This window comes from Anopheles coluzzii, chromosome 2 (genome assembly GCF_943734685.1).
Source record: "Anopheles coluzzii chromosome 2, AcolN3, whole genome shotgun sequence".
In the NCBI taxonomy this organism is placed as follows: domain Eukaryota; kingdom Metazoa; phylum Arthropoda; class Insecta; order Diptera; family Culicidae; genus Anopheles; species Anopheles coluzzii.
In genome coordinates, this window is record NC_064670.1 from 121,642,674 (window position 1) to 121,666,757 (window position 24,084).

Genomic DNA, 24,084 nt, shown 5'->3' on the forward strand with positions numbered 1-24,084 from the left:
GTTAGTTCAGACATGGGACAATTTATTTTTACGCAGTTTGCTCGTGCAACTATACAAAGCCTTAAGATTATACACATGCCACAATGGGGCACACAAGTTTTTTAAAATGATTTTAGTGTCATGGTCAGGAAGGAAAACAAAACTTACATAACTAAGCCCTCCTGCACCTAGGGGGAAGATTCTATGCTACTTCCTGGCTATAATAGCGCTTGGTTTTTGTTTGTTTGTTTCACATTATCAATAAATAATACATTTTTGTTTCTCAGTCGGTACGACGTACTTGCGTCGGTCCTGCTACTAACAGCGATTAAAGATAAATGCTTGCTAAAAAGCCGATGGCTCGCCGGGAGCGGGCGTAGCCACGTGTTTGCGTCGAAGCGGGCCTTATCACAACTGCTTAATATTCGAGCAACTTTTCGACTTGGTCGGTCTCGATTCCGCTTCCTGCGCGTGGCTGTCCTGACGGTGCTGCTGCTGCTGCTGCTGCAGCCGACTGTATCCGTTGTCTTTGCCGCAGGATCGCTTGATCGAATTGCAACGAGCGATCGTCGATCCTGTGCTTCCCTCCGTTTCCTCCCCTTCCGGAGACTCATTGGCGGTCGAGGAGGAGGAAGACGACGAGGAGGACGGGGAGGAGTTGCGGGAGTTGCCTCGGCTTAGTCAATTGCTGGCCTCCTCCGTGCTGTCGGTGTCGTACGTGTCGTTCGAACTTCGCTCACCGTTCATCCGCGAGGCGCGCTGCAAACTCTCCAGGATGTCGTCGGTATCGACGATGACGATCGGTGTGCAGCCATCCGTAAGCTGAGAGCTGGTGAAACAGGGCAAATGGGGACTGTTAATTTATCAATTTGCTTGCTACTTCAGGCCGGAACGGGGCTTTCAACAACCACAAATCGAGACTTACCGACTGTTTTGTCGTTCGAAGATTTCGCGCGAAACGCTGCGCGTAAAGGAGAAGCGCGTGGACATGCTGCGGGTAAGCTTCTTGGGCGGTTTTTTCGTCGCCGGCAGTGCCTGCTCCTGCACCTCTTCCGGACATTCGGCGGCCAGCGTCTCTTCGGCGTAGTTTTTAATTTCCTCCCATGCGTAATCTGTTGAAAATGTGGGGATAGGGGTGCGATGAATATTTATTACCCCACCAAATAGTACGGGACAATTTCCTCAATCGTGCTATCGTAAAGGGTGTCACGTTTGCTGATAACATCCTTTCAGTACGATTGCATCATGCCGCGTCGTGCCTTGTGTGTACATTCGCTTATCGCAAACCAAGGGGTTGGAGGGAAAATCGATACCGCACCATTATGCTAATGCGTACGCAACGATTCGGAAGCGGCATCGCTTCATTGCGAACTTACGAGATGTACTACCTGGCCCCGACACGTGTTGCTACTATCGTAAGGGGCCCTTCCCTGTGCTCCAAACCTTACCTATATGCTCCTCGGTGGCGTGTTCGTAGGTGACACAGAAACGAATGATGTATTTGCCTCGTACCATTGCGGGGGTCATGTGGAATTTGCCCGACTGGTTGATCCTTGCCAGTAGGTCCCGATTAATTCGATCTTGCTGTCTGCAAAGACAACACAAAAATGCATTAAGAAAGAATGCTAATTTACCACTTAACTAACGTATCTTACTTGAGTCGGAAGCAGACAAGCCCAAGGTTGACGTCGTTGCGCACCTCGAAGCGATCGTCAGAGTTCACCAGCGTCTCGAACCGTTTCGCCAGTGCAATGTGGTTGCGAATATACTTCTGCAGCCCAACGATGCCGTACGAGCGGAACACAAACCACAGCTTCAGCGCACGGAAGCGACGGCTGAGCGGAATTCCGTAGTGCCGGTAATCAATCGCACTGCTATGCTCGTGCTGCAGATAGAGCGGATCAACGGCCAGCGCTGTCGTGAGCAGCTTTACATCCTTCACCCACATTGCCGAGCAGTCAAAGTTGGTCAGCAGCAGCTTGTTTGGGTTTGTGTTGAACGAATCCGCATACTCTAGCCCCTCCTTAAAGCGGCGCATCTCGGGCAGGATGAAGGAATTGCCCGCGTAAGCACCATCCACGTGGAACCAGATGCTGCGCACCTCCCGGCACACCTGCCCAATCTCGACCAGATTGTCAAAGACGCAGGCCGACGTGGTGCCGACGGTGGCGACGACAAAGCACGGCGTCAGGCCCTGGGCGAGATCCTCCTGGATGGCCTGGCGGAGCGTATCGCCCCGGAACACGCCCCGACTGTCGGTGTCCAGTGCGCGCAGCTTCACGATCGCCATCTTGGCCGCCTTCTCGATCGATGAGTGTGCCTCCTTGGAGGAGTACGCGACCAGCTGCGGCAGATAGACGCTGTCGTGCACGTCGTGATGGTTGCCCTTCAGCTCCTTGATGGCGCGGGCCCGTGCCGCCATCATGCACACGAGCGCACACTCGGACGCGGATCCTTGCAGTACGCCACCGCCCTTCGAGCCCTTGGCGTCGCTGCGGAAGAAGCACGGCAGATCGAGTGCCTTCGCGTACCAATCGAGGACGATCGTTTCCAGCTCGGTGGCGGCCGGACTGGATGCCTGGAGAGAGAGAGGGAAAGAAAGCGCGAGCAGCAAACAAGTGAGATGAATGAACCGACGAGGGAGAGAAAAAGCAGCTCCGAAGAGCAAGGTAAATATTTGCCCCGCACGTTTGACGCAACTGGGACATGATGGATTACAGTTTTAACTACAAACTTACCCATGAGAAGCCAATTGACCCGATGGCACTGCTGAGCATGTCGCCGAGGATCGAAGGATAGGAGTTGCCGGCCGGAAAGTAGGCGAAAAAGCGCGGATGGTTCCAGTGCACCATATTGGGCATGATCTTCGTCTCGACGTCATCGAGCATACGCTTGAAGTCTTCGCCCTTCTGTGGCGCTTCCTCTGTTGGAGAGAGAGAGCGAGAGGAGGAGGAGGGAAAACGGTGCACAAACCAGCACGAACGTGAATTCACGCACGCACCGGCCATCGGCCACGGTAATAGTGTTTCGGTTAGTAGCTGGTCGTTTATTGTATGTTTATTCTCCCGATCTTGGATCGGGTTTGTAATTTTAGCTGCTCGAGAGAGGAACACAAGCGTGAGGTGCGGATCTTGAGCGACTAGTCATGGTTTCGATGCATTAATCTGCACCCTTTGGAGGTCTGTTAATGCTACCCATTGTGCTTGTGTTGGATGTTGGCCACCTTACTGCTTGTTTTTCAGCGTTTTACCCCCTCGGTTTATGTATTTTGGCAACCGTCTGTTGAGTAACTGAGACGCTAGTTCGATTCTGCAACCGGTTGGTACAGCGTAGAAGTGCATTGATGCGCAATTTTGATTACACCTTGGACTGAGGTGTTTAATAGTTCCCTTTTCTCTTGGAAAATGTGTTAATGTGGACACTCTTTTTCACACTACCTTATCAAAAAGAAATGATTTGAGTGGTGTTCAAAAGAGTAAGTAGCACGCGGTGAATCATTCTATATCTTCTCATCGAAACTCTTGACAACAAGTGTGCCCTAAAGTGCGGCTATCAAGGAAAATTGTTGATAAATTCTGGCCTGCAAATTGGACACACACGGACTCCTTTCATCTTGTGCTGTTTCTATTTTAAATATTTAATCTTCAAGTTAACATCAGCGCGCCGGTTACAGAGGCCGTGTGAATCCCCGAAGCACAAGACATCCGGGACATTTCCCAGCCGCAACACAGCGGAGCATGCTTCAATCAAGTGATCGAGTGGCGGAGATATCCCCGCCCTGCTGTCTCGGCCCCTAATTCATTCACTAAACTGCTTCGGAAGCTTGTCAGCGTTTAGCACCGTGAAGCGTTAAATCAATAAACTATTGAGCAGCCTGATGTAATCCGTTAGCTTAGCGATCCGTTGCCGATTACCCGCCGGTACAAAACCGCCCTTAACCGGTGACCGGGGGGAGGGGGTATCATGTCTAGCACAGCACAAGCAAGCAAACACAGAGCGGAGTCCGGCCGTTTGAAAATTGATTCTTGCTGTTTCACCGCACCAATTTGTCAGCATTTTGTAAACGCGATGTAAACGCAATGTGTGTCCCGGTGTGCAAGTGTGTGTTATTTTTAACAGTATGACCGATTTTTTTTTGGTGTGCTGTGTTATTGCAGACATGAAAGGAAGTATACACATTTCCTGTGCGGGACAGGGTGTCACTTTCGGCACATACGTCACAAACACACGATCGGTCGGAACAGTTCGTTCGGTAAAGGATCTGTTTTAAAAATTGCTCAAGGTTGGTTTCGTTTACACACACGACGATGATTCACATCGACACAGTACTTGGATCACACGCGTGCCCCGGCGGATGGTGAAACGTGACCGCTAAAATAGAGACAGCTCGAGCCCCCTTGGGGCGCGGGCGTAGTGTTGACAGGGCGGGTCTTTAGGCCTTTGCTTACTTTTAAAACGGATTACCATGAATGGGTTAATCTTATCGCATGCGACAACGGACAGTAGACGAGGAGTGCTTGCACGTCATCGTCAGACGTCCCTGTCTGTTGGAGTCACGGTACGTTGAGCCAGGAGGCCATATCGGGTCAATGGGTGTAAAGGTTTGTAAAAAAAAACACACATTCACATGTTTCGGTAGAAGTCAAAGAAAATGGACAATATACAATAGTAGGGAGTAGTATCAATCTGTTCATGTGTACATGTTCATGTCATGATTGTTGCTAAGCTGGCAAATCGGCACTTCAACAACATATCTCTCCTATGCAATCAGCTCACACTTCAAAATTACATTCCATCCATCAGTGTAAGACAGGCAGGTAGTAATTATTCAATTGCCGTCACAAAATTACGAAACTCGCCATCGAAACTCTGCGCGAGAGAGTTGTTAATTGAGCGTGCTGTCTATTGACATGGATCTCATCGTGTTCGTACAGTCGCGGAGCTTCTGCTGACGGAAGCTGGGGCGTACGCTTGTTAAGACATCACACCCCAAGCACACAGCACACTAACAAGAACTAAGGGGACGGGTGATAATTTGCACAAGAGGATGACGGAGAGAAGAAGAATTGTCTTGCGAAGGGTTCGAAGGGGGGAGGGGTAAGAAATAAGCGTACCTGGTAGCAATTTGCGTAGAAATCCCGGATCGACCGTCGGGGCGACGTCCCGTTCGTCTATCGTCTGCCCGTACTCGCAGATGTAGTCGATCATCTGTTTGCCGTACTTGCGAAACTCTTCCGTATTCATTGTGTGGCACTGTTTTTCTTCAATTGTTTTGGCAGACAAATTTTGAATGTCCTTGCACTTTTCACCACTTTGATATTCACTGATGTGTCTGTTTGCTTCACCAACTTTAATTTTAGGTGTTAAATCTTCACAGCTACACTAAGGATGTAGTCGTCGTGTCGTCTGACGTACTTGGCGGTGTTTGAACTCTTTATCAACTCAACCACCGGGTGTGTGTTTGCATAAATTTTGCACACTTCGTTTGATTTGACGCTTGTGTCACACCTTGTTAAAGATATACACCGCTGTGCACCACACTGAAACTATAAACGTGATCCTTCCCCGCAGGTTCCTTACGATTGGATTTGCTTGATGCTTGGTATTTTTTTCGCGTGTATCTGCGACCCGTTTCTTCTGTTCGTTACTGCACTCTGTGGCCAACTCGTTAGTACTGGCTCGAGAGGACCTTCTTCTTAGCTTGTGTACCGCGGGTTTGCGTACGCTCTCGTTAAACGATCGTGACTGACGGCGTTCGGGTCCGGGCGAAAGCTTTTTATCGCATCGCGTTCCGTTGCGCGAGTACGTCCCGTGCGACGGCGACGGAACTCGTGTGCGCGTAATTACCGCGCGGAATCGCGCGAATGCGCGAAAGAGACACGCGCTTTGGATAACGACGATGACGTGAACGGTCCGAACCGGACCGACGAATCCGACCGACGAGCGGCGGCGTGAAGGATTGGTTTCTCGGCATTCGGGTGGTTTGGCGCTCGCAAACACTTTCGGGGCAATGCAATTTCCGTGCAGACCGCGACCGCGTCGTGTGATTGGTAGGGGGGGGGGGGGGGAGGGTGTTTATACGCATGACGCGCCCTTCTGCGCCAGGGGGTGGACCGCTACCACACGTGTGAACGGAAGTATCCAACCACCGCACGCGTCGCAGGCGTTATTTTCTCTCTTTTCGTTTGGTGAAGTGTTCCGTGCATTGTGTCACATCTTCCGAAAGAAGTATCGGGCTTTCTGTTTGATCTTCAACCCAGATCAAGTTCAGACTGCGGTGGTTGGTGGCCCACTATTAAGGTAAGCGTAGTTGGTGGGAAAAATAGAAAACGACCCCAAAATTGGGATAACGTCATTCAGGAGGCCCGATAGGGCCGTTGGAAGACATCTTCAGCAGGTGTAGTGTCGGGTGGTTTCACGAGGTGGTGAAATAATTAAGACTTCGAGCCACGAGGGTAGAGCAAGCGAGCTTTATCAGTTAGGCCAGTTATGATAATGGATATTGGATTTGATTGGAATATTTGATGTGGATACTTGACAACACTGGGAACCAGCTGTAAGGCACCTTGCCAATGGGTTGTTTTGCCCCCAAATTGATCCATCATGTGTCTACTCAATCTCTTTTTACTTGTAGTTGTTCTTTTACATCCTCTTTCCGCATTGCTTGGCAATTCCCACAGTATCCGCACCGAGAGTTCACTCTCCAAAAACGTGATTCATATCCTTGCTGCTGGGATGACTTCATTTCTGGCGTCCTTCTTCTATCGACAGATCGGTTTTCTTGTGGGCTGGAGCATCAACCGAACGCTCCCTGAATCATGCCACAGCTATGCGGCTTTACCATTTTTAATATATGTTTACCCTCCCATTATTACCTACTTAAAAAAGAATCAAACGAAAATATCATTGTGTGGCCGTCACGATCTACTTCCATTCTAGGCCATCATTCGCGGAATAGCAGAGAGAACCCCGATGTGGTGGTCTTTTGCCGGATGTTTGGAAAACGTTTGGTGGTGGTTTGGTCCCTACTACCCACGCACACGGAATTGTGTGTGATCTCTGCTGTCTTCAAGAAAAAAGGCCTATTTTTACAGCCCGTGTTTTTCTCACGTTTCATTCATAAAAACTCATAAACTCTGATCGGTTTACGAGCTTTGGGGTGTTGTTTTTCTTTCCCCTTGGAGTGTACAAGGTATACCGCCTCAACTGTTGAGATTCCTTACATTCTTCATTTAATTGGTTCTTGTTTTGGGGTGTTCCTGTATCATTCGCTGCTGATAGCAGTGGGCGGCTGCTGATATCGTGATGTGCTACTATCGCGCCTTCCTTAGATAAACGGACGGATGTCGAATTCGGACTAGTTTGTGGTGATTCCCCCCAGGGAATTTGATGCATTCACTGAACGTCTTACAAGGCTACCGTGATACGCTTGGTTCGCTGTGTTTTGATGTGCAGATGTCCGGAGATAGAGAACACCTTCTTTCTGCACATGATTTTTGGGGTTGGACTTTGAACGATCCAACGGTGCTGGGAGTTCAAGCTGACGTCAGGTGTGGTGTCATGCTCCTTCTGGGTGCCTCCCGTTGTACTTGTACTTTGAACTCATGTTACACTGGTCAGCTTGGGAGACACTCTACTTGATGATGAGGAGACTCTCCAACTCCAATGACAAGCATAAATGGAGATTGAGCGTGGCTGTGCTCCAGCCACAGCTGTCTGGGGGATGATTTCGCCAATTAACACGTTTAAGCAAATTTCAACGGTCGGCCACTGAGTGTTACCACGGTGATAGAATTGTAGATACATCGGTGACAAATACGAGTATCAAGTGATCAATTATGTGTGATATTGTTTGTTATTCTTCACGACATCATCGAGCCACATCGGCTTCGGGTGTTTGTATTTTTTGGGGCGTGACGTCGAACAATGTTCAATGCTTCTTTTTACAGGGTTAAACGTTTTTAAACAAACAATTTTCACCCTACGTAGCAGCTGACCCGCGCAAACCGGAGCTTGTGGAAATTTATCGTTTGTTTGACAGTGGGCACTTGCGAATGAGGCACCCAAGGTGCAGAGATGCGGATGTACGTACTACGGTCGGTTGGAATGCTGATGGAAAGCGTAGAAAACGGTATTTTCATTGACGGAAAAATGCTGCCAACCAGATCAGATGGTTTATGTAAAAATCGTGTTTTTCGAAAGCGCCGTGCGTGGGGAGTTCCCCGCTGATTGATGAAAATGTTTCGTTGTGTGAAAAGTGCACATTTTCCTCAGCGGCAGACGTCAGCGGCTTTTTGTTGCATTATGAATCACACACCCCCGGGGCCGGGGTTTTGTTTTGGATGTGTTCTGTTCGCTCCATAATCCAAAACATAAACAAAATGTCCATTAAAGTGATAAAAAATCGGTGACAATTAGCGGCTGGTTCTTATCACAGCATTTGTGTCATATCATTGCTAGTTATTGTAATATCGATAAAGGTATAATTGGAAGATAATTCCTTTTTCCTAAAGCAGCTGAGTTTATGTAAGAACGGCCACTTGATGGGGACGCCTGGTCATGCGCTATTAACTATTAAGTAATATTAATATTTTTCTTTTTAGATCTATACTTCTTTGTGAATGAAAAGTACACCACGAACAGGAACGTACGTGAAAAGATTCACCCTGTGGTCTTGCCAGTGGGCAGATAAAAGGTGGCCGTACATGCGGCGCAGCACCGCGCTTAATTCCGCAGCGACGAACCGTTGTCAACCATATATTTCGATCGTTATCTACCACCGCGCACGATCCGTGCGCATTAAACAGCGCACTGATATGCGGAAAGCGAGCCTTCGCAATGAACTTTTCGGTGTGTTAAATCTGACGCCAAAGCGTGTGTGCGGCACAGATAATGCTGCGATAAAAGTTGGGAGACCCGCGAGTGGGTTTGGTACATCAATCACGAGCCAGCGAAGTGATATTAAGTGAATCATTCCGGCTCATAAGTTTCCCTCCCGTGTGTCTCACCTGCTCTCCGTACCGCTCCGTGTGCGTATGTGTGGGCAAAGGCACGTTTGAATCACACCTCCACCCGGTCGGCTTGATCGCTTGGCTCGATTTTGATCGATGGCGCACACTTGAGCAAACGCATGCCATGATCTGCTTTTTATTTTATCCATTACGCTCCAAAGGGACATATCAGCACGCAAAAGTGCGCGGTTTGTTTGGCGAGCCACGCCACACATGCGATATTGATTATCCTTCTGTTAGCTTTCTGATAACGCGTCTAATGCGTCTTACGTAGATGCATGCATGTTCAGTGCAGCCAGCCGCGTGTATGTGCATTGAACTTGAAATCACCCGGGCCATTTGATGATGCACACCACACCACAGCGCCGTGTGAAATTGTGCATCTGTGTGTGTGTGTGATGAAAGCATGGTATTCAGTTGCGTACGATGCTTTCCACGCGCGCTGCGCAGACTGTCACACGAATCCCATTATGAACTGTTTGCTAATTGCATTGTCAACATCTGTCGCATCATGCTGCTTTTTGAAAAAGAAAAAAAAGAGGACAGTTCTTTAAAATGGTGACTGATCGCCACACACTCCTACTCCCTCTTGTGCGGCCTGGTCTGGTTGGTTCGTTTGATTGAGTCTTAAACGTTTATCGATGTAACGCAGTTTGGCGCTATGATAACCACCAAAGACTCGGTCCTCCATTTAAAAAGGGTGTAGTGGGGAGGTAAGAACTGTTTTTTTCAGTCTACATTCCACACATTTTACACCTCTTAGTAATGGAGCTGTAGAGGGTATTCCCTTTCGGCAGTAATGAGCTCTGTAGTTAAGAGGAATATTGTTGGACAACGTGCACACACTGCCGAGGCCATACCCTCCGAGGAACCACCGTTTTGATTGGTTGGTGATAAAAAATGGAGCCAATCATGAGTCATGTACGATCGAAAATAACGAAAGGCAAAATTTTTATTAGCATTTGTGCGCTTGGAGAACATCCACCAGCAACAAGCCTATTGGAAAGATAAGACAACATGACGAATAGGTGTCGCCCGGGGAAGATCATTATGTCTTGTTAGCTTGCATGTCTTATTTGCATGGCGTCAGTGCGAGCAATTTCCGGTAGAACAGTATGAAGAAGTCCATGTAGCCCGTGGCTCCACACTCTTTGATTCTTCGAGAGAAACAGTCCCGCATGGTGTAGATTTCGCTGGAAGAGATACGTTCAAACGGTGAGTGCTATTGATGAACTGATGAATTGGTCGTGCAAGACGACCACTCACCCGCACTGCTTTTCGGAGTATTGCGAAAATGGTAGACTTTCCATGCTGTCGGGAAGCTCGCTCGTACATTCCTCAATCATTGGTGGTAGTTCCATGGCGCAGGATCGATACGCAGGCTCGGTGAATTCTGGAACGAGATGAGTTTAAAAACCAAATCACATCTGATCACTTGCTGAGAGCAGAGACGCCATACTTTGCAACAAAGCGCCACTGTTGGTACAAGCCATGTTCAGTGCTTCCGGTACGGTGGCCACAACCTGCTCCATGATCTTTACATCCTCCTCGTCGAGGCACGGTTTCAGCTTAGCCTTTACCGGCGTTAGACAGGTGACAGATTCGTTAATCTGTTCACAGATTCTAAAATGATCATAGCGTTGAGAATGTATTCTTAACTCTGAAAATCAACTACACGCAAAAGGACACACACTTTTCAAACAGCTTCTTCTTTTCCTGCTCCTCCAGCTTGGAGGTGTCCGTCTTCAGCTGGTCCATGTTGACGTGGGCCATAAAGCATTTCGGCAGATCGGTGGAGATGTGTTCCTTCAGCTCGTTGAACGTCGTATCATCTCCGGTCGTGTTGCGGCACTGGTCACGCAGTTCGGCCAGAAACGGTGGCCCATCGAGCGTTTCAGTGTCCTCCGGAACCAGCTCTGGAGTGTCTTTTGGAAGCGCACTGCATGCAGCTACCAGCACCACAAAGGTGCTAAAGTTCATAGCACTGTTGCTGATCCTCAACATAGCTAATCGTTGGATTATGTGAGCCTCAACACAACACACTTCTGCTGGGGGGGATTGTAGTACACTCACTTCGATCGGACGCAACGTACTGACAGTAGCTCCGGATGACCCGCTTTGAAATGGGTCTAAATTGAACAGAACGAGGTGTCCAACTTTCCCGATGTGTGTGTGATAATACTGTGTCGGATGCAGGGGATCGTCAAGGTTTGTTCGTGTACAGTTGTCGATTCGGTTTGGGTTTGGTCACTGTATCTAGTGGCCAGTGTCAGCCATCACCATCAGTAGTAGTGCGCGTGATGCGAGTACGCGACAATCATTATCGAATTAAGGCAAATAACGAGTGACTTAATTCAATCGCTGCTCTAAGGGCGATGGCACGGGCATTGCAGTTTTTATCCACAACAGAGACCCCGAGTGGAATAGGGGAAGAAGGTGCATTGTTGTAGCAGTAGCTCGACAGGAGAGGGGTTTTAATGGAGTACGAAATGGTAGCAAAGAAAAACAAGGGGAACCATTCCATTCTGTTACAGGTGAATGAGTTCACAAATGAACGTGCATGGCAGACATTTGTCACTTGTTCTATTGTGAGCAATGAAACAAAAAAGCTGGGTGGAAGTGTTGTGCTTTCTGCATTTAAAAAAAACAGTAAAGGTCGTGCAGGTATTCGAAGGTGACAACTTTTTTTGCTATGCAGTTAACAGATGCAATCAGAGTGAATTCAGAATTCAATTTGTGCAACATGTTACAGGAAATGCTTACAGCGAGACTTCATGCCGGAGATCCAATGAGGAATAGGTTCAAAATTTCCCAAAAACTGTATGTCCTGAATTTCGACATCCTTGTTGCCTATAGTCATTGTAGTGGCATTTTCAAATTCCACATGCTTGTACACACCCGTCATCCGTTCTGCTAGACGAATAGGGAAGCGAAAAGCGAAAAGAGGCACACAAATCTGTGTACATTCCAAAGTCCAACCTACACCACGGATGGGGCGCGTGAACCAAACGCCTCTGACTATGACTGACGACAAAGTTTTCGGCAACCGGCATACACCGGCGGTGGTGTAGAGTAGTGTAAATGCAAACAGTATGTGACGGGGATGGGAGTTTCTCTTCGGCAGGCACATCGGTCTGCCTTCATTGAGCCCCTCCAACATTTGCACGGGGCTGAAGATTGTTGAAATAATCTGCTACGTCATGGTGGATGCGTCATTCGCACCTGGAGATCCGGCGATCGCCGCCCTCAGCCCAGACACCCCGGTTTCGGATGGATTATGTACGGTTTTGCCTTTACCTCCTGCCAAAGCTCAAAGATCAATTACCGCTCAATGCTGTATTGCCGCTTCTACACGGCTTTGAGGCCGGTCTCTTTTTATGAATGAGGTTTTGTATTGATGTATTGAGGTGCAAAAAGCGAAGAAAAAATGGTTAGCAAAATCCGTTCAGGAAATTCCACCGGTTACCGGTTTGTTTTTTTCCCCCGTACGAAACGAAAGAAAGGAAACCCGTTGATGGATGTTTAGTTTCGTGGTTTTTGTTTTGTGGCGTGGTTTGCCTCTTTTTATGCGGCACCACCACGTGCAGATTGAGTAATAAGTTCGCTCAGTTTCGTCATCAACACGGTTCGGTTGCGCTGTCCCGAAAGTGTCGCGCACGCGTAATTTAGCGCGTTTTGTGGAAGTCGCCATCAGAATACCTGAGATTGAGCTGTCATTGGCGAAAAATAAAACTCAACACTGACCCAATGGGCAGCTTCAAATCCCCCGAACGTTAAGGTCATTGGCAATGGCCGCATAATCAATTATCGGTTACCCCTTTTTTTGTTGCTACCAAATTGGTCTCATCATGATGGTAAGCACCGCGTGTTCGAAGGCACGTGCCGTGTTTTCGGTGGAACCAGTTAGCAACCGGTGCGCCCCAAAATTGGAATGCGATGAATCATTTTTGCCTCATTTTTGCTACAATTTCACCACTTTTGGTACCCGGTTTTGTCTGCTTGCCGATCATCTTCTCGCCGCACGTGACGTGGATCAGGTCAACCTCACGGTAGAGAAATGAAAGTGACCGAATGTCCAAGGGCGCTAGCTAGTCTTTATTTTCGTTCCATTTTGGGGATGTAATTTTTGCACGACGTGATTTGGATGAAGTTTTCGTAGAACAGCCGTGCGCCGTTGGCAAAGACGCCACAGTCCTTTAGCTTCTTCAGCAGACAATCCTTCGCTATGGCCAGTGCACTGGTTGGAAACGATGGGAAATGGATTCATTTGAATACTTCTTCTACTCTTAGACTCTTCTAGCATATAACTTACTTGCAGTTCTCCTCGGAGAGTGTTTTGCGATTAACCTCCGGCGTGGCGATCAAGTTCTCGGCCGCACAAGTAATGATGTGCCTATTGATCTCACGTGTGCAAGTGTCATGCTTTTGCTTATCGTACTCTTCGAAGTCATCCAACACAGAAAGATAAGAAGAAACAAAGTAAAGATTGGAGTACTTGATAACATCACCTCTTTGAAGAGTAACCCAAGTAGTCACCCAGTACTTACCAACATTAGCGCCATTGTTTTCGCACAGATACTCCAGAATGTCGTGAAACCAGCTGCGCAACGCCTCGAAGATCTCGTAGCTTTCCTCGCTCACGCATCCCTTCACCATGTCCATGAATGGGTTGAAACACTTGACACCTTGGTATAGCTTCGGACAGTGGCTTGAACGAGGGATTGGATATGGTAGCTGGTTACAACATTCTAGCTGATCTGTTTCCAGTCCAACTTACCGGCCTAGAATTTCTTCCTCATTGCCAATGTCTAGTCGCATCGAGTCTTCGTTCAGCTGGACCACATCCAGCGTGTTCTTGAGACAGCGTCGCACCCCAAGCCAGGAGTGGGTAAACTCCGTCGGCGTGATGCCTTTCGTGCCGCACTGTTGTTGTGCGTAACGCCACAGCCGAGCGTACGAAAAGTCCAGCGCATCGGGTGCATCCACTTGGCTTGGTCCTTCGGCATGGGCCACAGCGAGCAGGGTAAGCATCAAGATCACACGCATTTTGTCCAACATTCGAATAACTACACCGTGGACGAACTAATTCCACCCAAAGGTACACTGACACTGATCTGATTCGTGGAACTGTTTCTTTCTCTCATGCCTGAAACCAAATCGTGTGCCATGATAATCGGAAGGAGGAACCCTTCGATAACCCCCCGTCCGAGGTTGCAGTTCAAAACTACCAGTTACACGCTTCAAGGTGTTTGTGACCTTGCGATGCGATAAGCGCAGGATCGGGAAGGTAGAAGCAGTTTGTTGTTGAAGAACCACACCCCGAAAAATAATTTGCCAGCATAATTGTGCGGCCGGGGTCTTCCGAATGAATGATAAGCCAGTGAGTTCCCAATCATCGTGATGGACGCCACATAATGTCAATCTGAATTGCGCAGCTGAGCAGCAGCAGCAGCATGTCGGTGTGTTGTGTGCTGTACTTACGTGTTGTGGAATTGATTTCGCAAATAGAAGAAGTGCTAAATTTGGAGTTCATTGAGGTGATCGTCTTTGGTGATCGTTACAAAGTTTGGCAGTACAGACATGTGTACACGACGGTGTATGTAAATCGTACTCCCACCGCGTTTGCCTGTGACGTGTTTCATTGATGCCGGTAAAATTCGTGTAAATCCTGACCTATCTGGAATGGAATGTGGAGTGTCTATTGCCGCAAATCGAAATGATCTTGTGTATTCAATACAGTGCAGTGGAGTAAACATTATGATCACTCGATCGATAGGGTGGTAAACATTCCGATCAGTACATTTTATTCGGCGTGAGATATGAACATTATAACAAACTCTTCCTCCGATGTTGTCATAACGGATTGGAGAGATCCACTTACCTTTTTGGGATGGTACACGTGCGCGATTGTAGATGTAGGAACGGTGAGTCTGATTCGATCATTTGTGTTTATTTGTGCGATTGTGGGAATAAATACAGCAAAGATAAGTTCAACATTTGTCTAACCCTACTAGAGGATCGCTCTTTTTGCGCGTGTTCCAGGGACGTGAGTGTTTAGATTCCTTTCCAATGATCCAAGTCTTGCGGGGAGTTGTGGATTGATACACTTTTCCTAGTCTTTCTTGGTATTAGTTTTAGCGGTAGTGTTGATGTCAGAGATTTCATATACTAACGAGTGATAGGTGTAGTAGATTCATTAAAAGAGAGCCTGTGCATCATTCGGGATTATTGTGTTTCTTCCTGATACGGTGATGTTTACTTCCCTCCAGGCGTTCGTTTTGCTTCATTTGGTTTCCAATTTCATTTTCCTACAGCTTACCGGATCGCGGTGAGCGATGGTGGGTTTGGTCTTTTACTTGGCCGAGCCATTGTTCGCACCCACCGCCGTCGGTGGTGGGTTCGGCGATGAGCCACGCTTTCGCATCAGAATCGGGGATTTTTTGGGCGACTTCAGCAGGGTAATACCGTTTTCGGCTTCGGGCGATGGGGACGATCCGCCGGTGGCGGAGTTGCGCCGTGAAGCCGATAGTCGCATCATCGTGTCAAGGTGGCGGAATCTACCTCGGGGTTTGGTAAAGAAAGTGTGAGCGCAATGCATCTTGGGATGGCCAAGCGGCTGGAACTTACTTACCTCAGTGTGACATCATTCTTCGTGCCATCATCAGCGGATGCGAATAGGAATGCCAATGGCCAGCTGATCCATGTCGCTGAACCGGGTGTCCTGGGATTGGAGTGGAAGAGATAATGTATAACATTGGATTAAAATGACATACTAAGCGATGACTCCGAAGGGAAGATACATACTTGGGTGACTGTACCTTCACCACGGTACCGTCGTGTCCCGGTGAGGTCAACTCGGTGGACATACGGTGCGGCGTCTGAGCCTTGTTGATCGCCGGATTGTAGATCTTCGGATCGCTAACCATGCGCACGAAGAACGAGCGCTTCTGGGCGAGCGTGTGCGTTTTGCGCCGATCGACGATCTCGCTGACCTCGTCCGCCTGTTCCTTTTCCAGTATTTCCGACGCGAAATCCGTTATAACGTCCCAGGCGTAGTCTGTGAGAGAGCAAACGATTCAGGAGTGGAATTCCCCTAGCAAGAACTTTGGTTTGGAACACACACACTTACCAATATCCTCAACCTTGGCATTTTGCGCCACGGCACAGAACCGTATGACGTACGTATCGTTGACGGATGCCGGCACCATGTGCAGCTTGCCGGACGCGTTGATGCTGCTCAGCAGCTTCTCGTTGATCCGGTCCGTTCCCTTCAGCCGGAAGCAGACCAGCCCGAGCCGCACCTCGTTGCACACCTCGAATCGGCTGTCCTTCAGCACGAGCGCCTCGAACCGCTTGGCCAGCTCGATATGGTGCCGGATGTACGCCTGCAGCCCGGAGATGCCGTAGCTGCGCAGCACGAACCACAGCTTGAGCGAACGAAACCGGCGGCTGAGCGGTACGCCCCAATGCCGATAGTCGATCGCCGAATCGGTGTACCCGTGCTGCAGATACAGCGGATCGACGACCAGCGCCGACGTCAGGCGGATGCGATCGCGCACCCACAGCGTCGAGCAGTCAAAGTTCGTCAGCAGCCACTTGTTCGGGTTGGTGTTGAACGAGTCCGCGTACTGGATGCCCTTCAGCAGGTACTTCAGCTCGGGGCAGATGAACGCATTGCCGGCGTAGGCCGCATCCACGTGCAGCCAGACGCTCGGGAAGCGCTGCAGTGCCTCCCCGATCTCGGCCAGATCGTCGAACGCACAGGAACCCGTCGTACCGAGCGTGGTCGACACGAAGAACGGTATCAAACCCTGCTGTTCGTCTTCCTCCATTGCCTGTGTGAAAAGGGGGATGGGTCAACATGATCTTATTCCGATTCGGCCAAACCCTGACCGTAACCTTGATAGGTTGTGGCGATTTTTGCAAAGTATGACATTCATGTCATCGTGCGAAATTATAGGTTACGCGCAGTGACCGAAATCCCACGTTCAGGGCATCGCTGACTGACGTCTATCATCGCGATGATGTTTACTGTGAGTGCGAAATTCTCCTGGTAGCAGGGAACAAGCGAGCTCGTAAAGTCTCTCAATTTACTTAGCAGTGATGCCAAGCAAATTTATGATTCGAGTTTGACGGTTCTGCTATTAACCCCTCAGGTTGACCTGATGCTGGGCCGTTGGGTTATTCTTACGTGCTGTTGTTTCGTTCTATCGGCACGTAACTCTTTATCACGATGGTTTGTTGTGTATTTTCGTCGTGTCTTGCACGGGAATGGTTTGTAGTTTGTGGCACAAACATGTAATCAAACTACAAGCTATTTATACTACAAAGCGCGAACAAACAACAAGCAGTGGCGTTACTTTAAAGTGTTACTGACCGTTGCGCTAGCGATTGCCGCAAGGCATTTTCGGCTTTTCATCCCAAGATTAATCTGCCAAAGGGGTTTCGATTTTTAATTCCAAACCTTTTCACTTCAATAAAAAACATGCCTTGACGGTACAAGAACATGCTTTTGGAACAAAACAATCCTCCACCCCTGCTGCCTCGTAATTTTTGCTTTGAAAGTATAATGCTTTAATCAGGTCCCTCCATCGATCTTTCCTTTCTTTTCTTTACTGCAGCCAGAAGGGAGAAAATGGATCGGGAGGAAGACTTTGACATCTCCAAGCGAGATGCGAAGCGGCTGGCGGAACCGCTCATTAAGGCCGCCTACGCGGACGGTATCGATGCCGGGCGGCAAGTGCACTATCAGCGCAATTTTGACGAGGGCTACCGGAAAGGGTTTGCCGCCGGATTCGAGCACGGTCAGCACCAGGCACGGCGGGCACTGGAGGAGCAGGGGAGGAAACCGGCAGCAACCGGTGGTGGTGGTGGTAGCTGATGAGACGTGTCGGGCGTAATCGATCAAAAATGATGTTGGAATTGGAAATACATGCAAGAAGAACTGCGTAACGGTGTCTTTTTTAAGGCTTTGAACTTCGAAGAAAGGAGAGAGTGAGTCACTCGTCGAGTTGCTCAATGTTTACACCGTTGTGCGGCCAGTAGTTTCGTGAAAAGCATTATCCGAGAAAATGCGTGAAAATTGATCTCACATAACCCCTCCCGCACAACACTCCAACCGGGTCCCGGGTCTCGTGGCCCTGTTATTGCGCTTCTCTGTTTACGCTGTGAGGGTGGATGGTGTCATGGATGCGTTTTTGGAACACACGGCTACGTCAAAAGCGAGCGAGCGAGCGCTCGGGATGTGTAAATATTTTCCTCCTTTCACACTGGAAACAGCACTATCCATCCATATATGGAGGCGCACTGCACAAGTCGAAGTGTGTTTAGTCTACCCACCACTCACTGTGTGTGCTGCGTTGCTCTTACCTTTATCAGTGTGTCCGCCCGCAGGCAACACTTTTCGTCCGGCTCGAGGATGCGCAGCTTGACGAAGCTGATCATGGCCGCCTTTTCGACGCAGCTGTGCGCCTCCTTCGAGCAGTACGCCATCAGCTTGGACAGCAGGTGGCCCTCCTCGACGAACGGGTGCTGCTGCTTCAGATACTTGATCGCTTGGGCCCGGGCGGCCAGCATCGTTACCAGCACACACTCCGACGCGGACGTCTGAAAATGGGATGCAAAATTCGGGACATTATACTGCATTAAGGCGGTCGAAGAATTGCAGCATCTTTAGTGTAGTATACCTGTATAACGCCACCACCACGGCTGCCGGGTTTAAGTGCAAGAAACGAATCGGGCAGTCCAATTGCTTTGCCTTGGGAGTGGGAGAGAATGAGAGGAGGATGAACTATTTACTATCAAGTGTCCAGTAATTATAACCGTGTTTATAAACGTTCAAAATCATAACTATCAAGTCTATTAGGTTTGTTTAACGTCGGCGAGGAGGGCTCATGATGAAGTATGATTCAATTTCTGCTTGGACGTCTCGGCCAAAACAGCGAAAGCAATAGGAAAACCACTCTGGCCCACCGCTTAGATCTAATTAAAACGTAATTTATCATCCGCAGGACCACCACCAACATCAGCGTGTCCTCCGGTGCCATTTGGTAGCGTTAGAAGTTAATGGAGTAACAAGTGGTTAAAATTTCATCACTCTTGTACAACATCTTCCCTCGTGGAGTTGTGGAGTGAGATGTTTTATTTTTCCGCGCTTTCCTTCATTAAATCGCAGGCTAGGGAGAATGGCGTGGTGTGGTGTGGGCAAAACGCGACCAGAAGTCGTCGTGAAGCGCTTGACTTAACTTTTACTTCCCCGTGGCGCGCGTACGGTCGATTTACGGCCGGCGCTATTCTATCATCGATTATTTATGGTAATGAGATTGTTGTGGCAGGCGGTGGCAGCAGCGCCGAGTTTATGTGTGTGGCGTCTCGGTGTCTTTCGGTTGGCTGTCTTGGCTGGGTCTGAACATTCCCGTTCGGTGTCTGGCGGTGTGTGGGGCGGTAAGATTCGGTTACTGCCGAACCGGCATGCCGAATTGCTCTATTGCAGTGTGGGTAGTTTGCTGGGTAGAGAGCGTAGAACTGCCATGAATCATGTGTGAAGAATTTCAATTATTTTTGCAGAAATGCGTACGGGTGCTTGGGAATGTGAGCCAAAGACCGTAAAAATGGTCCACAGAGCGCTGAATGTGACCTTTTTGGGGATTTGTTGAAGATAAAGCATTTCATTTGAATTTCCCAATGTTGAAATGTATGACACCTCGACTAAAACTGACCCACATGGAAGTCTCCTCGCAATCGTCATCATTTGATCACTGCTAAGTGATCAATTTACATAAATCTTAATGATCATTCTTTGGTCCCAAAACGGCATAGCATCTGCTCCGTATTAATTAGTGAAAATTTGCCACAAATATCTTAAACTTGTCTCAACAGTCATCAAGAAGCTCCAATGGACTATAAATTAACTCCTCCCGATCTCCTGTGGCAGATATATGACCGTTTATCTTCATTCTACTATAACACAGACACACGCCCCCTCTCCGAATGTCGATGATTCGCCCAATCTGCCTCATTTGTTGATTTTCGTCATCGCTTCGGAATTGACGGTCTTAACATTAAACGGTCTCCCCTCTCGAGCGGCACTGGACTTGGCTAACGTAAATAAAAAAAGCTTCAATTAAACGAATCGCGATGTTAGTATAAACCAATTCAGTGCGCCAAAATAATGCGGAACACGGAGGCCCGAACAGAATGTGGTTACGACGTTCCTGCTCGTACGGTTACGGTACATCGGGTCAGCTATTTTGGGCCCGCTGCTTAAGTTTCGATCTAAAATTATCCGATTCCTTGCACAGACCGCAGGCCTGACCTTGCTAACCCTCCTTTCTGTGCTGTGTGCTACCGCTCCATACTGCCTTCCATGGAGAAGGACTGTGTTTTTGTTTTGTCCGAGCAGAAGGAGTGGTAAGAAGAGATGTATACGGTATGTGTATGTTTTATTTTGATTCGCACGCGTTCGTCCGTGCAGATCGTTACGCAGACGCACACCCCTCAGCTTGTAACGCGTTTTTTTGGGGGTCACGCGTTACTAAGCCCGTCAGCGAAACGTCATTCCGTCTTGCGAACGTCACTTTTTTGTTGTTATGACGTACGCGTGTGCACGCGTTTACTTAGACCGATGTACATACTCTATCGAAACAAAACGATCGTGAGTATGATCTTCGGGTCGCGGTAGCAAAAAAGTAACGTTAATTGTTCTCACCTCAACATGTACTTACCCAACCAATCCAGCACGATCGTCTCCAGCTCGGTACAGGCCGGGCTGGCCGCCCACGAAAACCCGATACACCCGATCCCATCGCTCAGCATGTCACCCAGTATCGAGGGGAACGAGTTACCGGACGGAAAGTAGGCGTGAAAGCGCGGATGCTGCCAGTGCGTTACGCCCGGCATGATCTTATCCTCCACGTCCTGCATGATCTTTTCCCAGGGTTCCGGTTCTTCCGGCGCCTCGTCGGGCAGCTGGTGCTTCAGATAGCCTGGCTCAACGCACGGCGTTACTCGGCGCTGCTCCAACGTTTCCAGATAGTTGCAGATGTACTCCACCATCTCGGTACCGCGGCGTCGGAACTCTTTACTATCCATAGCGTCCTGGGGGGATGAAATCTACGAGAAAGCAATCAAACGTCAAAAAGGTTCTTCGTCATCTGTGCTACACCGACAGCATCACAGTTGTTTCTAAGCTATATCGAATTACAACACCATCTCTCGCGAGGTTCTTCGCACGGGTTATAAACGACAGTAATTAATCGTTCTCCGAGCGGGTTCGCGGCAGACCGAATGGTGCTAAAGACCCCAATAAAATGCTCTCGTTTGAGATGATTTACACACATCTGGACGATAAATACCGTTCTACGAAATACTATTTCAAGGTGGTGGGAAGCGTTTTATTATAGGTCGCGTCTTTAGTTACTACCGCGGTTACTAATGCAAAACCCGATCTGGTAACAACGGTGTGCCAAAACTGCACATTCTATTCATCTCCACGGACACAATGCGTCACATTGAGAAGGGAGAGAGTTCAATTGTTTAATTATAACATTTACTATCAGATCAGAAGATGATACACTGTGGGTTAACGTAGTAACAGCGTTAGTCACTGTTTGATTCACTGAAATATTTAGTTTTAATGTCCTTTGTGCCTTCATATCGTTTGGTCTAGTTACTATGCATGTAACGTAACGCATTACACCGTTATGATGCATTTATGTTTTTTGTGGTTGTGATTTATTTTGGAATTTTTTCGATTGTTCTTCTTTTAACTAAAGTTTTTTCACCTTTTTCCTAATCTTCCAATGGTTTGGTGTCAATTTATGGGTTCTTTTATCTATCATTTTAACGTTTTTTAATATTTAAACTAACTTTTAGAACCTTTTTTAACATCTTTGTCAAGGTTTTGCATTTACTTTGCATTGTTTTATATCGTTCTAGAAATTTCGTGTTTGTTCATGTTTAACATACAGTTTTTTCACCTTTTTCTTTTTTTTCAACTCTTTTTTTACCAATAATTGGCTTATTTTCTCAACCAGTTATACATTTTTCATATTTTAGGAAATTTTTAAAGAATCTTTAAACATTACTGTCACAGTTTTGCATTCTAAATCTCCTTCTTAAGCAAGTGTTCGAAATTCACGCACCACTTGACCTTTGTTACGCTTGCAGCTTCACCTCACTTCTCACTGCACCCGAAATAACCGATTTTCAAACACCCTTGCACCTTGCACTAATCACTAGAACTGCAATCACCAGTGACTTTGAAGCACTGCCTGGACACAAATCCACTTAGCTACAAATTAGCACCGTTGCTGCGGTTGAATCCTTTTTTCTCCTGCTTGGCTGAACCGAACGCTACGACTTCCCGCTGGTAACTGAACCGTTAGCCGTTCTGTCGGTCAGGATAGATCCTTTTGCTGTTCCGTTCGGGTGGGTGATGTTCAGCTTTCTCCTTTCTGCTTCTGGGACAATCTCTTCCAACTTAGACGAGAATGAATGACCGAGAGAGAGCTGATCTTTTATAACGAAAGGATGCTTAGCAGTCATTCCATTAGCGGCGTTAGATGGGTAGTGAGGCCATGTAATTCCGAAAGGATAAAATGCGAAACGCATTCTAATTGCGTGAAGCGTTCTTCTTTGACCGGGGTGTAGGGAAAAACGGAACGACACTAGTGCTCTCGGTGTGTGCCAGCCCAGACCGCGACACTAGAGGCTTTTCTTTCGCTCCAGTGCATCGCTCTGCCGGGACCGATTCTCGGCGAATCGCATTCCAGTGCGTAGCACATTCTCGGGAATCGGGATGGCACACGGGGACGATGTGTGCGCTTCAGGGATCTCGATGAGCTGAGGGGAAAGCGTTACGGGAAACACGTGGTGAGGATATCAGCTTTTCACCTAATTGAAAGGAGCTCAATATCGACCCCGTTCTTTCTCTAACCTCAGTTAGCTATAGAAGAGCAATGAAAAGCATTTGGAAAAAAGGTGTTTTTTGCGAACTAAAAATAAGAAAAATTATCCCTACATCATCAAATACGAAAAACAAAAGTCGAACACACCGTTGATGAATGAAAAACCGCCCTCTCATCAGGTTAGTGGAACCATTACATTGTGGTTAGTTCTTTGATCCTTGCTTCTTTCCTCGCTGACGTCAGTAGCCACCATAGAAAGGACACACGGACGCGTGTGAAGAGGAAACAAGGTTCGCCGCTTAGCCAAAGGTGTCGGGCAATGGTTCGTACGCAGACGCGTTGGGGGCCTTTAGACGGAGTTTAGAATTTGGCGAAAAAAATCGCTCGCGTTTAGGGTCATCTTAGTCTCGCACCAATCTCACTCTATCGCATCATTACATGGAATGCGATTCTCTGTGCTGTGCTGGCGGCACGGTCGCGGAATATGCGGGGTTGGTATGAATGTAGAATTGGAGCATTGTTGGGGATTCTACATCTGCGTTAAAGGCACGTCTTTTAATGGAGTGGACCTGTTCGCCAACCTGTTGATTGTTGGATAATTTTGACAGCTATCAGGGGAGAACATGCTTAACTGCCTAAAAGTATGCAATCTGTATTACAAAATCACCTGATTAAGATACTAAGTGATACGATTTATGCACTGCAGGTATTCGAAATCATTCAATAAGCTTTATTTCGGATGTTAAACTCCTTAAAAAAACAATCCAAGGCCAACTAAAACCTTCTCTTGTAATTCGCGAATGCTTAAATGCCTAAAAGTATGCAATCTGTACTACAAATGCGCCTAAACTAGTACGTTTAGCGTTAAAATGCACTGCGGGTGTTTAAAAGCATTTAAAATGTTCCTCTTTTTTGTTTCCGACTTTTAACACAAAATAAGCTTAAACAGGCCATTATGCTGCGTAATTAAAACCATCTCTTCTAGCAAGTGGGCATAATAGGGCAACTTTCGCTTGGACAAATAGTTTTTTTTTGGGTAGCTCGTTCGTTCGTTTCGTACAATGCAGGGCGCCCTTCAATACTGGTGGACATACGGTGGATGTTCACAGAGCAATCAGAATACAAAAAAAAAGAATTTGGCACGACACGGACTGCGGTTAACACACCGGTATAACCCGAAACCATCC

The 24,084-nt window shown here is 47.9% G+C and overlaps 7 protein-coding genes across 14 annotated transcripts in view; 3 read left to right on the forward strand and 4 right to left on the reverse strand.

Moving 5' to 3' along the window:
* Positions 1-24,084, forward strand: part of LOC120949158 (klaroid protein) — a 175,224-nt gene that overhangs the window by 320 nt on the left and 150,820 nt on the right. The gene's annotated exons all lie outside the window — the stretch shown is intronic.
* LOC120961691 (ribonuclease P protein subunit p25-like protein) overlaps positions 1-24,084 on the forward strand; it is a 28,625-nt gene that overhangs the window by 251 nt on the left and 4,290 nt on the right. Inside the window, exon 1 of one of the 2 annotated variants that reach the window (XM_040385644.2) lies at positions 6,073-6,279. The exons of the other annotated variant lie outside the window; for it this stretch is intronic. The gene's annotated coding sequence lies outside the window, so the exon portion shown is untranslated. Of the gene's footprint in view, positions 1-6,072; positions 6,280-24,084 lie in introns of those variants that run through there. 2 annotated transcript variants of the gene reach the window in all.
* LOC120961690 (aromatic-L-amino-acid decarboxylase) lies at positions 6-5,746 on the reverse strand. 2 transcript variants are annotated; one of them, XM_040385639.2, is made up of 6 exons: positions 5,094-5,746; positions 2,718-2,902; positions 1,635-2,557; positions 1,428-1,567; positions 905-1,091; positions 6-832 (listed from the first exon to the last, which is right to left on the reverse strand). In XM_040385639.2, exons 1-6 carry the CDS (start codon positions 5,221-5,223, stop codon positions 661-663), a joined length of 1,737 nt encoding a protein of 578 aa, XP_040241573.2. In that variant the 5' UTR covers positions 5,224-5,746; the 3' UTR covers positions 6-660. The 2 variants fall into 2 exon arrangements, with proteins under 2 accessions (XP_040241573.2, XP_040241575.2); XM_040385641.2 differs by having other exon boundaries at positions 6-808; positions 5,094-5,744.
* LOC120961692 (uncharacterized) lies at positions 9,913-11,485 on the reverse strand. The gene is made up of 4 exons (XM_040385646.2): positions 10,684-11,485; positions 10,450-10,613; positions 10,257-10,383; positions 9,913-10,183 (listed from the first exon to the last, which is right to left on the reverse strand). Exons 1-4 carry the CDS (start codon positions 10,992-10,994, stop codon positions 10,063-10,065), a joined length of 723 nt encoding a protein of 240 aa, XP_040241580.2. The 5' UTR covers positions 10,995-11,485; the 3' UTR covers positions 9,913-10,062.
* Positions 13,065-14,082, reverse strand: LOC120961693 (uncharacterized). Its single transcript, XM_040385647.2, has 4 exons — positions 13,768-14,082; positions 13,538-13,698; positions 13,303-13,429; positions 13,065-13,227 (listed from the first exon to the last, which is right to left on the reverse strand). The coding sequence occupies exons 1-4, from the start codon at positions 14,046-14,048 to the stop codon at positions 13,086-13,088; spliced, it is 711 nt and encodes a 236-aa protein (XP_040241581.2). The 5' UTR covers positions 14,049-14,082; the 3' UTR covers positions 13,065-13,085.
* On the forward strand, positions 13,922-17,942 carry LOC120961696 (uncharacterized). Of its 2 annotated transcripts, XM_049606375.1 has the most exons (3): positions 13,922-14,013; positions 14,171-14,914; positions 17,612-17,942. In XM_049606375.1, the coding sequence occupies exons 2-3, from the start codon at positions 14,881-14,883 to the stop codon at positions 17,869-17,871; spliced, it is 294 nt and encodes a 97-aa protein (XP_049462332.1). In that variant the 5' UTR covers positions 13,922-14,013; positions 14,171-14,880; the 3' UTR covers positions 17,872-17,942. The 2 variants fall into 2 exon arrangements, with proteins under 2 accessions (XP_049462332.1, XP_040241583.1); XM_040385649.2 differs by lacking the exon at positions 14,171-14,914 and having other exon boundaries at positions 13,930-14,013.
* LOC120961689 (aromatic-L-amino-acid decarboxylase) lies at positions 14,920-22,478 on the reverse strand. 5 transcript variants are annotated; one of them, XM_040385638.2, is made up of 8 exons: positions 22,296-22,478; positions 20,714-21,101; positions 18,677-18,747; positions 18,360-18,596; positions 16,120-16,825; positions 15,795-16,047; positions 15,622-15,711; positions 14,920-15,547 (listed from the first exon to the last, which is right to left on the reverse strand). In XM_040385638.2, the coding sequence occupies exons 2-8, from the start codon at positions 21,078-21,080 to the stop codon at positions 15,343-15,345; spliced, it is 1,929 nt and encodes a 642-aa protein (XP_040241572.1). In that variant the 5' UTR covers positions 21,081-21,101; positions 22,296-22,478; the 3' UTR covers positions 14,920-15,342. The 5 variants fall into 5 exon arrangements, with proteins under 5 accessions (XP_040241572.1, XP_040241571.1, XP_040241570.1 ...); XM_040385637.2 differs by having other exon boundaries at positions 22,242-22,478; XM_040385636.2 differs by having other exon boundaries at positions 22,213-22,477.